The 16949-nt window shown below is 42.8% G+C and overlaps 1 protein-coding gene across 2 annotated transcripts in view; it reads left to right on the plus strand.

Annotated features, from left to right (window-relative positions):
- The window catches only part of pcsk2 (proprotein convertase subtilisin/kexin type 2), an 87164-nt gene that overhangs the window by 67835 nt on the left and 2380 nt on the right, over positions 1–16949 (plus strand). For both annotated transcript variants that reach the window (XR_013818411.1, XM_079842538.1), the window contains exons 10-11: positions 2129–2229; positions 6236–6463. Coding sequence is in view for 1 of the 2 variants with exons in the window: in XM_079842538.1 (XP_079698664.1) it covers positions 2129–2229; positions 6236–6463 (329 nt within the window). In the remaining variant the exon portion in view is untranslated. The remainder of the gene's footprint in view (positions 1–2128; positions 2230–6235; positions 6464–16949) is intronic.

Below are 16949 nucleotides of genomic sequence, written 5' to 3' on the forward strand. Positions count from 1 at the left end.
CTCTCCGGACCCACCCCTCTGGACCCCTCTGAACCCCTCTGGACCCCTCCAGACCCAGCCCTCTGAACCCCTCTGGACCCACCCATCTGGACACCTCTGAACCCCTCTGGACCCCTCCATATCCCTCCGGACCCACCCATCTGGACACCTCTGAACCCCTCTGGACCCCTCCATATCCCTCCGGACCCACCCGTCTGGACACCTCTGAACCCCTCTGGACCCCTCCATATCCCTCCGGACCCACCCATCTGGACACCTCTGAACCCCTCTGGACCCCTCCATATCCCTCCGGACCCACCCGTCTGGACACCTCTGAACCCCTCGGGACCCCTCCATATCCCTCCGGACCCACCCGTCTGGACACCTCTGAACCCCTCGGGACCCCTCCATATCCCTCCGGACCCACCCGTCTGGACACCTCTGAACCCCTCTGGACCCCTCCATATCCCTCCGGACCCACCCGTCTGGACACCTCTGAACCCCTCGGGACCCCTCCATATCCCTCCGGACCCACCCGTCTGGACACCTCTGAACCCCTCGGGACCCCTCCATATCCCTCCGGACCCACCCGTCTGGACACCTCTGAACCCCTCTGGACCCCTCCATATCCCTCCGGACCCACCCGTCTGGACACCTCTGAACCCCTCGGGACCCCTCCATATCCCTCCGGACCCACCCGTCTGGACACCTCTGAACCCCTCGGGACCCACCCCTCTGGACCTCTCCGGACCCACCCCTCTGGACCCCTCCGGACCCACCCGTCTGGACACCTCTGAACCCCTCGGGACCCACCCCTCTGGACCTCTCCGGACCCACCCCTCTGGACCCCTCCGGACCCACCCCTCTGGACCTGATAATAGCTTGAGATTTTTTCACTCAAACCACTGCCGCTGCTGATTTTTCTACTGATCACTTTTAGAGGGAAAAACTGCCCAACACTGCTGTTCAATACATAGGCCCATCCGGGTATACATGCGGGATTGTGTTGAAATTGTGATTACTGACAGCGATAAATATTTACGGATGTATCGAAATCAAACTCGTATAAATGTCAGGAAACTGGATTCCTGGCTGCGTGTCAATATCCATGGATCAGTGGATCTTTGGTAAGTTGTAAGGAACACTATATTGAGTCCAACCTTTAGTTTAAACTGATAACTGTTTTTTTTACTCACTATTAACTCACGCAGCAGCTCTTCTGCCACTCAGTCAATGCATACCCTCTATAGGCTACTATCAGGCTACTGAACTCTTGTTTTGTGTTGGTGCATAGATCGTGTCTTCTTCTTCTGCTCTTTGTCCTGTTGTGGTGGTTGCATTACCGCGCGTGCCCCCTTCTGGACTGGAGTGTGAATGGCCTGTGACCGACTGTATTCGGCGTCTGAGTGTATGCACTGACGGTTCGGGACGAATATGTGCAGCGTTACACACACACACACGCTGGTTCTTTACTGTAACCATTTCTTTAAAGAAGGAAAACCAATATTTTTCTCAGACAATATGGTATTTATTCAAATATATTTACACAGATTAGACCCACGTCAACTCAAACAAAGCACTAAATAATTCCCTTTTTGCTTTCATCTCATTGCTTTTAGCAAGGTTTGCTAACATCAGTCAAAATTGGTCACGAGTACAAATGTCCATCTATCAAATATGGATGTGTCTTTCATCTCCTACCTTTGATAGATCATCAAATGCCAGGCAACTCCAGCGTCTACATTACCTCAGTGTTGTGTTGACGGATAAAGCTTTGAGATTTTGCCGGGTATTCCTCATTACACTCAGACGAACCAAGAGCTTCATTACAAGTTCTGTTTGTGAGAATTCAGAATTTATGATTTGGCTCCCATTCAGTCGATGAGCTGGAATATGAATCCGCAAACACCAAAAAGGATGATGATTGTGATTGTGAATGACAGGAATTTACTGAATTACATTTAAACAAATTGATAACATTGTTTAAATCATTTAAATTAATTTGAATTTCTGCAAACTCAAGCTAGATCCTGTTTGATACTTCATATTTAATAACTGAATTAGAAAAGGCGTTTTTTAAAGTGTAATCAGGATATCATTGGCACTAATGTTTATTTAAACCTTTCTCTTTGTCTGTGTCTGTCTCCAGGCCACCACGGATCTGTATGGAAACTGCACACTGCGTCATTCGGGCACATCTGCCGCTGCCCCTGAGGCTGCCGGCGTGTTTGCCTTGGCGTTGGAGGCCAAGTATGTACACTTTTGTTTTCCAGCGTACAGCTCTGACGAGTAGTGAGCCCCTATGAAAGATTTATGAAACAATAATGCAGCTCGCGAACACACAATGCTGGCAGACTCCAGCTGAGATCGTAGATTACTGCTGACGAGGTTTGTGTCTGAGCGCAGCACCGCAAGCACAACTCTGGCTTTAAAAAGCCTTGCCTCATGCGTGATTGATACCCTTTTAACACCAAAATGGGTGCCAAAGCTGCATTCCCAATACATTGAGAGTTGAATGATGATGTTAGAGCTGAACCTGCCAACAAATAAACATTCTGCATCATTTTCCTTTATTTATAAGTCTTGCTACTTGTTTTGAATTCTTATTCTTATTTTGATTCCAAGGCAATTGGAATTTGCATTATGCCTTAACTCTTTCCATGCCTGCACTCTTTTAAAGGGGACCTATTATGCAAAATTTACTCTTTATAAGGTGTTTGAACACAGATGTGTGTCCACAGTGTGGGCCTGTTTACACCTGGTTTTCTCAGATCGTATAGCTATCCGATAGTGTAACGCATTCGAGATGGATTTAAATCCGAGTACTCAAACCATTTCAGGAGGTGGTCTGGGCCTAAAGTCTAAATGCATCTGGTTGTTGAAACTAAATGTGTAAATTTTACTCCTCCCAACAAAAGAAACAGGCGTAAGGCTGAACACCGCTACTGCCAATTTGGCTGCGTGACATTCTCCAGTTTTGTTGTTGCCGGAGTATCCGAACCATGAGCTGTAAAGGCTTCGCCCTCTTCTGGAAAGGGGGCTGGGAGCAGCAACAGCTCATTTGCATTTAAAGATACATATAAAAAACGGTGTGTTTTTGATCACACCCAAATAGGGGCAAATTTTATAAGCTAAAATAAATTATATGAGGGATATTTTGAGCTGAAACTTCACAGACACATTCTGGGGACACCAGACACTTACATTACATCTTGTGAAAAGGGGCATAATAGGTCCCCTTTAAAAAGTTGCTAGCTATTTTCACAAAATGTTCATGGCCCCCAGAATATTTTGTTGTATGAACATTTGAAAATACAATAAATAAAAATAAAGAACAGAGCCTCTGTTTTAAACAAAGAATATTTTTTTTTATTATAGCTTCATTCACTCTTTTTTATCAACCCATGAATGTAGGTAAAAAGCAACATTCTGAACAATTTAATTTTTCGTCAAAGAAAAATTTGGATGGGATTCAGAGCGATGATCAAAACACAGATGGTGTAGATTGAGTCCATCAACACCCCAAAGCTTCACAGTCCTATAACTCATCCTGGGTTTGATATTTCACTCAGTAACATTCGGCAGTTTTGATTTATATGCTGTTTAATGTTTGATCATGTTGCCTTATATGAGCATAAGCAGTGCTTCTACCGCTTGTTTTTGCTTCTTCTTGACTTGTTTTTGGATTTGAACATTCTGTACTCTTTCTGAAGCTCTGTAATAGTGCCCCCTACCGTATAACAGTGAAAACATTATAAGTTCATTGTTCATTGTCAAGTAGCTGGAGCAGATGTGCAACATGATAAAGATACAAAAGCTTAAAAGTGTGGTACAGGGTGAGTTTGGGTTCTGGCACCAGCACCAGCACCGCTACCCTGTTGGTGAAAAACAGGTATCATCACTGTTCATTTCTGAGACCCTCGTGTGAGGAACTTCATATCTACATACTTTCAGCTGTTGATGACGAATGAAACCGACATGAATGTTGCTGATGAAAAACAAATTGAAAGTCACTTTTGGTTCAAGCCAACAATCGCTGAATGCCAGGAAACATCATATTTGGACTGTATCTGGTACTTCATGCTCATTAGAAGGGTGTGGAACGCAAGTTTTGTTTCACTGGGTTGGCTGTCTTCTCACTCTTGTACAGTTATTTACTCTTTCTCCGCTATTTCCCAGAAATCCATGTTTTCACTGTTATATGGTAGGGGGTGCTATCACGTTTCTTCTAAATGAGTACAGAATCTTTGGATCCAAAAGTGAAGAAGAAGCAGAAACAAGAAATAGAAGCATTGCTTATGCACAAATAAACTCATGTGATCATCAAACATTTAACAGCACATAAATAAAAAATTCTTAATGTTAATCTAATAATTAAAACTTGTTTTTCTCAGAATTAAGTAGTTGGAAAAGACTAGTCATCCACTTTTTATATCAACTATGCATTCCGGTAATTTTATGAATTTGAATGTTTTGTCAGGGCGCGAAGAAATATAGAGCTGAGTATTGTCAGCCTAACAGTGAAAACTAACGCCATGCTTCCTAATGATATTTCCCAATGGTAGTATGTACAGGGTGAAAAGCAACGGTCCTAGTACTGAGCCTTGGGGTACTCCATACTGAACGTGTGATCGATATGACACCTCTTCATTTACTGCTACAAATTGATAAATTAATAGATTAAAAAGAAGGTAATTCCTAATTAGAAACAAGCCTGTAACAGAAAGCAGGATCTGGGTCAGAAACAGGCAGAGCTCTTCTAACTGAGACCGACAGGAATCACAGATAAAGCAATTGCCACAAGTGAGCAGAAATGAGGAACAAACCGAATGCAAAAAGAGAACTAATAGGGTACTGGAGATGAAGAGCGGGTTACAAATACAAATGAAGAACTGCAGTTTCAGTGCAGTTATAAATCACGAGGAACAGGCAGAGCTGCAAGAACAAACATACTGCAACAAATGTAGTTGACAACAAAGATATAAATTGCTATCCTTGGTAATACTGCATGTAGCTGCTTTGGACTGGAATACACTACACAAATTTTGCCTAGGTTTTTGCCCCAGTTTACAGTCTGGGCGAGCTAGTTGTTGAAAGTCAGTGCTGAAAATCACAAAAGAATTGTGTAGTTTTGGATTTAAAAAAAAAAATTAAACAGATATTGATTTCTACACCAACCGTGATAAAGGCCAGTTCATTACACTTGATTAAGAAAGCTTTGTTAAAGGGAATTGGTGGGAAAGAGTCAGTTTTTCCACATCGGTTCTGCTTCTGTTCACTCATCTCATGTTAGGGCTGGTGTTAATAACTGTTGACACAGCCTTTCCTGTGTAAAGTCTTTGTGTTTGCTCAGTTCTAAATAATGATGTAGGTGGCAAGAGCGCAGGCCTCTGTTCAGCCAAAAGCAAATATGCATTGTATACCGCAGGTTCATTTGCATGTTTGTACACTTGAGCAGCACCAGAGTGAGTAATATACTCAGTATTATTAATGAACTACATGTACTTACTGTAGGGTTTGGTTTAGGGTTAGTTGCATGTAATTATGCACAATTTACTGTTATTATTATGGTAAATACATGTAACATACACTATATTGCCAAAAGTTTTGGGACGTCTGCCTTTACATGCACATGAACTTTAATGCCATCCCATTCTTAATCTGTAGGGTTTAATATGGAGTCGGCCACCCTTTGCAGCTCTAACAGCTTCAGCTCTTCTGGGAAGGCTTTCCTCAAGGTTTAGGAGTGTGTTTATGGGGATTCTTCTAGAAGCGCATTTGTGATGTTGGACGAGAAGGCCTGGCTCTCAGTCTCCGCTCTAATTCATCCCAAAGGTGTTCTATCGGGTTGAGGTCAGGACTCTGTGCAGGCCAGTCCAGTTCCTCCACACCAAACTCGCTCATCCATGTCTTTATATATCCTTTTGCCCATCTCTTGGATTAATAGTCAGAGAGTAGTCAGTAAGTCAGTGTAGTCAACATCCGCTTCCTCTAGCGCTCTGTGCACATTGCTCTTCATCTTCAGTAGAGGACTCTTGAGAAACCGTATGTGGCTGTAAGTGGTTTGTTGTTCCGTTGCTATGTGCTCTTAACAGGAAGTCATTGACTCAATAGAGCACATTTATTGTAAATTTATATAATAACTATTAGGATTGGAAGCATAAATGATGCTTCAAGTTTATGACAAACAGCCATTATGAAACAGTTTTTTTCCCTTGGCTTATTGTTATGTGTGTGTGTGTGTGTTTTCCTGTAGTCCGAACTTGACCTGGAGGGACCTGCAGCATCTGACAGTGCTCACGTCTAAGAGGAACAAACTGCATGACGAGGTGCACCAGTGGAGGAGGAACGGCGTGGGCCTGGAGTTCAACCATCTGTTCGGCTACGGCGTGTTAGATGCCGGAGGGATGGTCAAACTCGCCCGTGAGTGGAAGACCGTCCCGGAACGATTCCACTGTGTGGCCGGATCCGTGCAGGAGATACAGTGAGTACAGGACCAATACGACCACAACACGTAATGCTGTTCGCAACCGTTTCACTTCAGCAATCTGACCGGGATATTTCCAAGTGAACAGGATGATGAAGGAAGAATGTAAAGTGGGGATTGGTTGGATTGAGAACAGAATTGAGCCGAATGGTTAGGACTTCACAAGTCAACCATTCAACCATTCTGCTCTCAATCCAACCAATCCCCACTTTACATTCTTCCTTCATCATCCTGTTCACTTGGAAATATCCCGGCCAACTGAAAAGAAAAGGCCACAAAGTCGGCTCAAGTTATTACATTTTGATTATAAAGACTTTATAATAATATAATAACACAGTTTAGTGCACTCTGACCTGTAAATTCATATCTCCTCTACGCTAGCTTTCCTCCATAATGTAGTTTTCTAATAAACCTGGCATTGTTTATTACAAATATTGTTAGCTCTTTGACATTACTTTTCTCCTTACGCATCACCGGCCCACCACCAATACCTAAAAGTTAAACCTAAACTAATCTTGACAAACTATATATCATTTGAAATCTTATTTCAAAATATATTACAGAGCAGCAGTAATTTATCAATTTGAAACAAGAATATTGTCATACTTATAAGGCACTGAACGTGCCTTTATTTTGTAATAGCGATGAACATGAAAAATCGTGAAATGTAACATGCATTTAATTTTAGGAGAAAAAAAGGTCTGAAAATGTTTTAAATATAAAGAAAAAAATGATAGATTCTCCATTTGGGATGTGGCGGCGAGCTATAATGCACATACGTGTTGTATTTATGTGTTTATTAGAGGTTGAGTTCAAATCAAATACTGCTCATACTACTTCATAAATTGTATGAAAATTATGAAAATATATGCTGCAGATCACTCAAACCATACATGGAAATGGCGGCGCCCTTATATATATGGTCAGTAAATCTAGTGGAAGTGTTTGGTACTGCGCCCAAACAAAATCTCACTGAAAGCTCATTTTTTGAGATATTAACCCAAAATTTGGTCCGATTTTTGGCTTTGATGTTCTTGCAGGTTTTAGAGTACAACATGTTTGGTAAAATATGTATGTTATATAAAATGTGTTTCATTTTCATAAACTTCTATAACTTCTTTTCTGTTTCACTTTCTTAATGTATTTCACTTCTGTAAATGTAAATAAAATGAAATATTGCAAAAAGTCAATCAGATTGACCTTGAATGCAAATTTCAAAGCGTCAAAGGAAAGTTATGTATTACTTTTTCAAAATATAAGCGTATGACATCATATCCTGATGCTGATATATTAATCGTGGGATAATAAGCGTACATGTGCGATTGCTTGCTGATCTGTACATTTCCAACATTTCCAACCATTTTACACATTCTACTAACTATTTAAGTTTCTCTACTGACTATTACAATATTTGTTCTACTTATATTTTCATGTTTAACTCAACTTTCAGTTTCTTTGTAATGAATTGTGACATTTACTAGCAATTTCTGAGTGAAAATGATTTCTAGACCAATTCTTTTTCAGTGCAGTTTACACTAAAGAACTGTATGCCGGAATAAAAATCTGAATTATCTTGTTTTATTAAAGTAAAAAATTATATTTAACATCACTCAGTCCACCTAAATACTTTGATTTATACCTAAATTGTCGCTCTTTAAAGCTACACTGTGTGATATTTTCCCCCATCTAGCGGTGAAAAGGTATATGACCATCCAGTGAATATTAGTTTCTGTTCCTCTCAATTCCGATTTCGTTTTAACTCCTACGGTGGCCGATTTAGTCCAAGATTAACATGGCTTCCAGCTCGACCTCGTCCACATTTGACACGGTGCCATCGAGTGTTAAAACGCCAAAGGCCAAGCTTGAATTTACGGGTATGTCCCTCTTTGGCTAATGTACTTTCAAGATGGAGGAGCAACATGGCGACCCGCATTCGAACCCTCACCCGTATGTATTTACCAGCCTGGTCTCATTGCGAAAATGTACCTCTGGCAACGTTTTTGCAAACCCCAAAATACGTACCAATATGTACATATCACTGCAGTTTCAAAGTGATATGTCCACTGGGTGCCGCCAAAAGCTTCGTTTTTTCCCCGGAACAGATGAGCGTCAATCTGACGTTTTGTGACATTGTTTTTTTAACGTACACCTACACTAAACCCTAAACCTAACCGATAGTGTTAACAAAAGCAAATGTGACAAAAATACAATAGTAACCATGTCTTGTTAGCTTGTGTGAACTCATCTTTGAGCTCTTTTATCATGACTTGTCTTTCACGGGATTCGTACCTGAGCTTTCATTATTACAAGTACAAATCTGTACCAGCTGAGCTACTGAGCAAACTTATTATATAAAAAAAGCCGAGCATATGGAGCAGATTAAGTGACGCAAACTCCAAAATGTATTCATTTACATGGGAAAAAAAACGATAAAAAGTGCTTGCTGTTTTACTGCTTCTAGTGTTCATTTCACTTTGAAACTGCAGAGATATGTACTTATTGGTACGTATTTTGGCGGTTTGCAAAAACGTTGCCAGAGGTACATTTTCATAATGAGACCAGGTTGGTATTTACAATGGCATATTATAAACTTACGAGAATACTTTATTACTTGAAAGAAGTAAATATACATTAATGAGCACATATATTTTTGAAAGAACTAAGTGTTTTTAGCTAAGAATAAACTAAAAAAGTTACACAGTGTAGCTTTAAGAGAGCAATCGCAAGTTGCCACTTTTTTTCCAGTGCATGCTAAAATGTATGATTGTCTTAAATATGATTCCCTCCCCCCTCAGTTTTGATATGCATTACATGTTGTGTGTGTGTGTGTGTGTGAGTGTGTGATAGCTGTAGCTGTAGAATGATCCGGCTCGGCTCTGACCCCCTCCGTGGCGGCGCTCTGTGTGAAGGCATATTGCATGTGTCAGCTCTCCTGACTCTCCACACTCGCTCTGCTACTCTCGGCCTCTCTCTCACATCTGCTATAATTAGTCCTCTCCCACTCACTGCTGGGCATTGCATGCTATGGCAACTGCCGCAACTACACTGAGGGAGGGATTTGTCTGTGTGTATGTGTGTGCTCTTATTTATGTAGGTGTCCTTGTCAAAACCCCCATCAACAAAGCGGCGGCCCTCGTATCGTACCCATAACACAGGGTTGCTGGGAGTTCTGGCCGAGGCACAATTCAAGAACAGCAATTAAGCAGCGGTTGAGGGAGAGATGTGAGTGAAGGGTAATGAGTAGAGGCATGCAGAGCGTTTGCTGTGTGAGACGACTGGCTAATGAATCCCTCAAAGCATGTATGAACTAACTACTGACAAAACGACAAGGGGCACTGTGGACAGAAAATATCAGGTTTTCATTGATTTTGCATTGCGTTACGTATCTCAATGGCAGTTTCCTCTTCAGATAGACAGACGGATGATGGATGGATGGTCAGATGGACGGACTGATGAAGGATGGATGGGTGGATGAATGATGGATGGATGGTCGGATGGATGGACGGACTGATGAAGGATGGATGGATGGATGGTCGGACGGACTGACGGACAGATGATGGATGGATGGATGGATGAAGGGTCGGACGGACTGACGGATGATGGATGGATGGATGGATGGATGGTCGGACGGCCTGACGGATGATGGATGGATGGATGGATGGATGGTCAGACGGATGATGGATGGTTAGATGGTCGGACGGACGGACGGACGGACGGATGATGGATGGATGGTCGGACGGACGGTCGGACGGACAGATGGATGGATGGATGGTCGGACGGACTGACGGAGGATGGATGGATGGTCGGACGGACAGACGGATGATGGATAGATGGATGGTCGGACGGACGGATGGATGATGGATGGATGGTCGGACGGACAGACGGATGATGGATGGATGGATGGTCGGACTGACGGACAGACAGATGGACGGATAATGGATGGATGAATGGATAGATGGATGGATGGATAGATGGTCGGACGGCGGACAAATGGATGATGGATGGATGGATGGTCGGACGGACGGACGGATGGACAGACGGATGATGGATAGATGGATGGATGGTCAGACGGATGGATGGATGATGGATGGATGCTCGGACGGACAGACAGATGATGGATGGATGGATGGTCGGACTGACAGACAGACAGATGGACGGATGATGGATGGATGGATGGATGGATAGATGGATGGATGGATAGATGGTCGGACGGACGGACGGACAGACGGATGATGGATGGATGCTCGGACGGACTGATGATGGATGGATGGATGGATGGATGGATGGATGAATGGATGAATGGATGGATGGATGATAGATGGATGGATGGATGGATAGATGTTCGGACGGACAGACAAACGGATGATGGATGGATGGATGGTCAGACGGACAGACATATGATGGATGGATGGATAGATGGATAGATGGATAGATGGTCGGACGGATGGTCGGACAGACGGATGGACAGATGGATGGATGGATGGATGGATGGATGGTCGGACGGACGGATGGATGGACGGACGGATGATGGATGATGGATGATGGATGATGGATGGATGGATGATCACCAAAAACATGTCATATTTTCATTATTGAAGCTTTTAAAACATGAAAAATATTAATATTCCCTTTAAGTACATATTTAAAAATCTAAATCCAGTCTTAAACTACCTGTGACATGCAACAGATTTAAATATTCATGCTATTATAATTATTTATAATAAAGCATTGGTATTCCTTTGGTTTCAATAATGAAAATATGACATGTTTTTGGTAAGTTTATAATGTAATAATGTTTTTCGTAATGTAAAAATTGTTATTACATTATGAGCTAAATATTTTATTACATTTTGATAAGATACATTATGAACATTTTATTATAACGTACGTATATACTTATTGCATTATGAGTTGCTACAGACATTTTAAGGGGACATAAAACTGCACTGCATACTTGAACTATAGTTGAAAAACAAGTCCAAACACATATATGTCAGATAATCTGCCTGTTTTCCTCATATGGAATGACCTGTTGTGGGCATCTTGCTGATTACAGTAGTTATCTCAGCGCTCCCATGAAGCTATGCAGAAAAAAACACCTATAAAAAACACCGGCGGCAAATGACACGCAATGTACCACCTTTTATTTCAGAACGGTAATTAAAAAGAAAGCATCAGCTCATGATACTTGTTGTTTGCTGGCTGTTCTATCAATAACAGCGTTCATGAATGATCTTCTCCTCCAGAGCCTCGCAGTGCTGTCTCAGTGTCAGCTCTCTCCTGTATAACTCTGACTGCAGGTCAGCTCAGTTTGTGTTCCCTGTTCACTGATGCGTCTGCTGTTTTAAGCCAAGCCGTTATTAATATTCGCATGTTGTCAGATCGCTGCGAGTTAGGTACTGCAAAATAGAGTTATTGGGCCCTATTTTACCGATCTGAGCTCACGGCGCGGGTGTACTTGGGGCGTGTCCGAATCCACTTTTGCTAGTTTAACAACGGAAAAAATGGTCACATGATCCAAAAGGATTGTCCCTCGTCTCTTAATGAGTCATGGGTGTTTTGGGCGTAACGTGCAATAAACCAGTCCGAGTCTCATCTCCCTTTCCCTTTAAAAGCCAGTTGTGCTGCACCATGAGAGGATTCGCTTTTTACATGAGGAAAGACGGTGTCACAATCCACTCCTGTCCCGGACTCCATTTCCCAGAATCCTCCCTGCCTCACACCTGGACGCACTCCCTCATCAGCTCTCCCTGGATTCCCTGCACCTGCCGTACATCATTTGCACTCCCTTTTTATTGAACTCACTTCCCTGCACTCGTTGTCGGTTCTCGTTAATGTTGTTAATGTTATCCATATGGTTGGTTGTGTTTGTTTGGTCTCTGTGAAATCCCTTGGTTTATTAAAACCCAGCTTTTGTTTTGAAGTCCGAGTTTGTTGTTCATCCTGCTGCACACCCAAATGTGACAGAAGAACCGACCCATACAGTGAAGGACTTCTCTGCTAAGATGGCTATCTTCCTAGTACCGATCCAGAGCTCTGCTGTGTTACCCCAGGGAAGCATGTCGGCGGTGGATCACCTGTGGGGCTTCAGGCAGGACGGTCGCCCGCTGGAGAGGTATGTGGAGGAGTTTGCTGCGCTATCATCTTTGGTGAACTGGCCAGGTGCACCGCTTAACGCGTGCTTCCTGTTTGGCCTGCACGAGGATACAATTCGCTTCATTGAACCTGCCTGTTCCTTCTCCCTTGTTGAAACCATTAATCTGATCCTATTGTTAAATTGTTCTAATTACGAAATTGAGGAGGTTCAGAGAAGTAAGTGTATTCCTCGTCCAGTTCCCTCATAGAAGCACGCGGCCTGGCCAGTTCGCCCACAGCCAGTTTCCTCCACATATCCCTCCAGTGGGCATTCCCGTGTGTTCCCGTGTGATCCTGCCTGCCCCAAAGCCCAAACGGCCGAGGAGGAGGGCCACTGTTAAGCCCTCGATTCCGGCCGAGATGGCCGCGACCGTGCCAGAGCCACAGGATCGGTGGCTCATAGACTTCTGGAGTGAACCGGTCACTCCAGCTCTTTTCGAGCCCGCTCCAAGTCTCCATGAGCCTACTCCAAGTCTCATGGATTCCGCTCCAGGCTTCCACGTTCCCGCTCCAAATCTCCCAGACTCAGCTCCAAGTCTCCGCGAGCCCGCTCCAGCTCACGAGCCCACTCCAGCCCACGAGTCTGCCCCAGCCCATGAGTCCGCTCCAGCCCACGAGGCCATCCCATTCCACGAGCCCTCCACTCCACCCCTGAATTCCCCAAATATTTTTTTTGGGGGGGGGCTATACACCTGTGGGTGGGGCTCCAGATCCGCCATGGCATCCTGAGGCTCCAGATCCGCCAAGGCTCCTGTCTCACCCTGTAGACCTCTGTACCTGTCTGCACCTCCCCCTCACCTGCGTGTAGGTCCCCGGTTGTAACATCTAAGGCGCGATGACTTGCCTACCGGGAGGGGGAGGTAATGTCACAATCCACTCCTGTCCTGGACTCCATTTCCAGGAATCCTCCCTGCCTCACACCTGGACGCACTCCCTCATCAGCTCTCCCTGGATTCCCTGCACCTGCCGTTCATCATTTGCACTCACTTTTTATTGAACTCACTTCCCTGCACTCGTTGTCGGTTCTCGTTAATGTTGTTAATGTTATCCCTATGGTTGGTTGTGTTTGTTTGGTCTCTGTGACAGACGGAGCGCTTCTCCAGAGAGGAATCCTTTTAATTGTAATATTTGGCATTTGTGTATGTGTGTGTGCTGCTGCTGCGTCCCTGTGTGTGTTTAATAATCAGAGTGTATGCACGTTGTGCTTCGCCTATAGGCTCATATCACTAACACACCCTTTAAATAACACACAAATACTGCACTTTTGACTTTAGAGCAGGTGTGTGTTGGTCAATGGTCAGTGGTTTTCAGTTCCTCACAATAGCAACGCTCCAACAATGCTCCTGATCACACCTGGTGTTCAGACCAAACGCCCATGGGTGAACAGATGCGCCAGTGCATTTGATATTTAAACAACGAGGAGCTGGACGTGAACATGAGAACTGCGTCCGGCTAGGACTAGCAGAACACACTTGTGTTGCACGGGCTGTATGATAGGCCCCAAAACTCAGAACTGCAAGATATAAACGTTTTATGAATGATGGCCATAGTTACAAATGAAATAATTGCCAACAGCCTGATTAACAAGAAAGCCTCCACTTTCGTTGCTAGCTGAGTGACATTTACGGTATGTGCTAAATAGTCTTCGCAAACACACAGCCTCTCAACGGATTGTACATTATCTTAGATGTTTCCCACGGCTCTTTTAATAACTGTAGTCTCGCCTTAATGCACCAACACATCCACACCCTTGTGTCCTCTTGTGTGGCCGTTGGATATTTCTATCAACTAGTTTCCCGGGAAACACTAGCCTCTCAAAGACTGACACACACACAAACACACCCACTAATCTGAGGGCCGTAATGGGCCAGGCCGGGAGACCTGCCTCTGATAATGCCATTACATCCACTTTACGGCCGCTCGCTCGAGTCCTCCGCCGTTATCATCGCAGCAGCACAAAACAGCCAGTCAGCAGCGGCGGGCCTTTGTGCTCGCGCCACAACAAAGCAGGAAAAAACCCATCATCTGGCCAAACCCATTGTTGGCACCACAAATGTGTGCCATTGAAAATAGAGGAACATATAATCAGTTTTATCCATGGCCCAGTTTTGCTGCTTATTCTGAAAGTAGCCGAGAATGGTAGAACTGTAAGGTTACTTTATGAAAACAGAAGCTTTGCATTGGAGCTCTAGCTCTTGCACAGATACTCATTTTGGTGATTATTTATTTTACATTTTTGTAGTTGTTACGAGACACATTTTCCTGAGCCTCGTGCCTTTCCATTACGGCCAGAGAGGTCTTTACATTCATACTTGTTTATTAGATAATGTCGCTAAATGAATATGAACTCTGCAAATGTCACCAGGAACATTAACGTGATCGAATAGCCAAGCCTAGACTTTTTCTTCTGCACTGATTTATTGGGAAAGTCTGCAGAAGGGTTTATAATCAATGTGAAATATTAACTGACCCGCTTTTCTTTCTTAACCCTTGTGAAAAAGAAGAACATTTGAACATGCTTTTAAAAAGAGTACAGAAATAATATACTTTTAAAGAATATACTTAGGAGGGAACTTAATGTTGTGTAAATTAAAAATGAAAATGTATTGCAGTTTAAATTGATATAAAATGCAATTAGTTGAACTTAAAAATAGATAGTACATCTTTATATGTAATTTCATAATTAGTTATATTGTCTTTGATATATGGTTATAGTGGACCACCGATTGTACTGACAAGCATTGATGGCAAACCAAAATCATTTCTTTTGAAAATTGTGTCATGCATTTAAATATATTTGTAAATAAACATTTGTAATGATGAAATTACAATTTAGTACAATTCAAATATATTGAATTTAACATTAACCAAATATTCTATGTACTTTACACATGCTGTATTATGTTAATCAACACATCAAAATAAGTATACTTCTTTAAAGCACAACAAAATATAATTTAATTCATGACAACTCTGGATAGTTTTAGCATGGCAATGAATATGGCAATGTTAATGTATATGGTCTTGGTGGACTAGATCTGTATGGACTTGCTACTGCTAACAGAAACACACACACACACACACACACACACACACACACACACACACACACACACACACACACACACACACACACACACACACACACACACACACACACACACACACACACACACACACACACACACACACACACACACACACACACACACACACACACACACACACACACACACTGCTGTGAGCATGTAAGATCTGCTGCTGCTGCACAAATAGACTTACATAAGTCCTGTATCAGATCTAGGCAGGTGGAGCTGGGGAGGTGGAGGGGTTCAGAGGAAATCTGTTTACGCGCTGCAGGACTAGACTAAACCAGAGTGTTTAGCAAGCAATCTCATTGGTCACAGGATCAGCAGAGGCCAATCAGCTTGTGCCATGTGGTAATGATGTGATTGCTGGCAGATTGTATGTAAAAGACCAATCATCCTGCACCCTCTAGAGCCATGACAGAACTAGATATTACAACATAATGATTTAAAAGGTACTTTAAAGTAAAGCTTTTAATTTTACATTATTACAAAGTGTATTTTTTAAGTGAAGAAACATTAAGAAAAATTGCCCCCTATACCCTTAAATAGGGCAGTATTTGAGGGGACATCCATTTGTAGTGTTCCCCGAAACCATAGTGGACGCTGTTGAGTACACTAATTCAATCCCACTATGCATCGCAATAACAAGTGTACAACCGATGTACGTTCAACGGCTAGAGAATACCCATGATGCACTGTGAGAGTTGCATGGTGAATTAATTCCATTGTCTAAGCAGAAGATGGCGCCTACAGCTGAATCATCCATCCATCCATTCGTTTTACAAACTGCTGGTTTGTCATTTTATTAATCAGCAAGCAGAAACTATGAAAAAGCGGCAGCTGTTCCAGCACACTCAGTGTCCGAATTCACACACTCATTCCTTCAAGTGGACTATATTAGTGGAGTAATGTAGGGAATAGTGAATGAGGGTTTAGGGGTACTTTGAAGAACACTACAAGGGTACATTCAACTAAGCACACTTGTTTCTCACAAGGGAATGCATGTTCTTGGTACATTTAAAAAACAAACAACGCATTTAACGCATTTGTCTTTGTAATGTTTTATCCAAATAGAACATCTTTCCTTATCACAAACTCCTCTTATATTACAGTAACGCTCCTAATTCCAGTATGCAACACCTCCCTTTAAGCAACCAATTCCCAATGGATAAAAACAATCCGACATTTTTCTGATTGAATATTTATTTAGGCTATTCATTTTACAAAATTCACAGAGAGCTGAGAGTACTACACTCTTA

The sequence above is a fragment of the Gobio gobio genome (genome assembly GCF_949357685.1).
Source record: "Gobio gobio genome assembly, chromosome: 18".
In the NCBI taxonomy this organism is placed as follows: Eukaryota; Metazoa; Chordata; class Actinopteri; order Cypriniformes; family Gobionidae; genus Gobio; species Gobio gobio.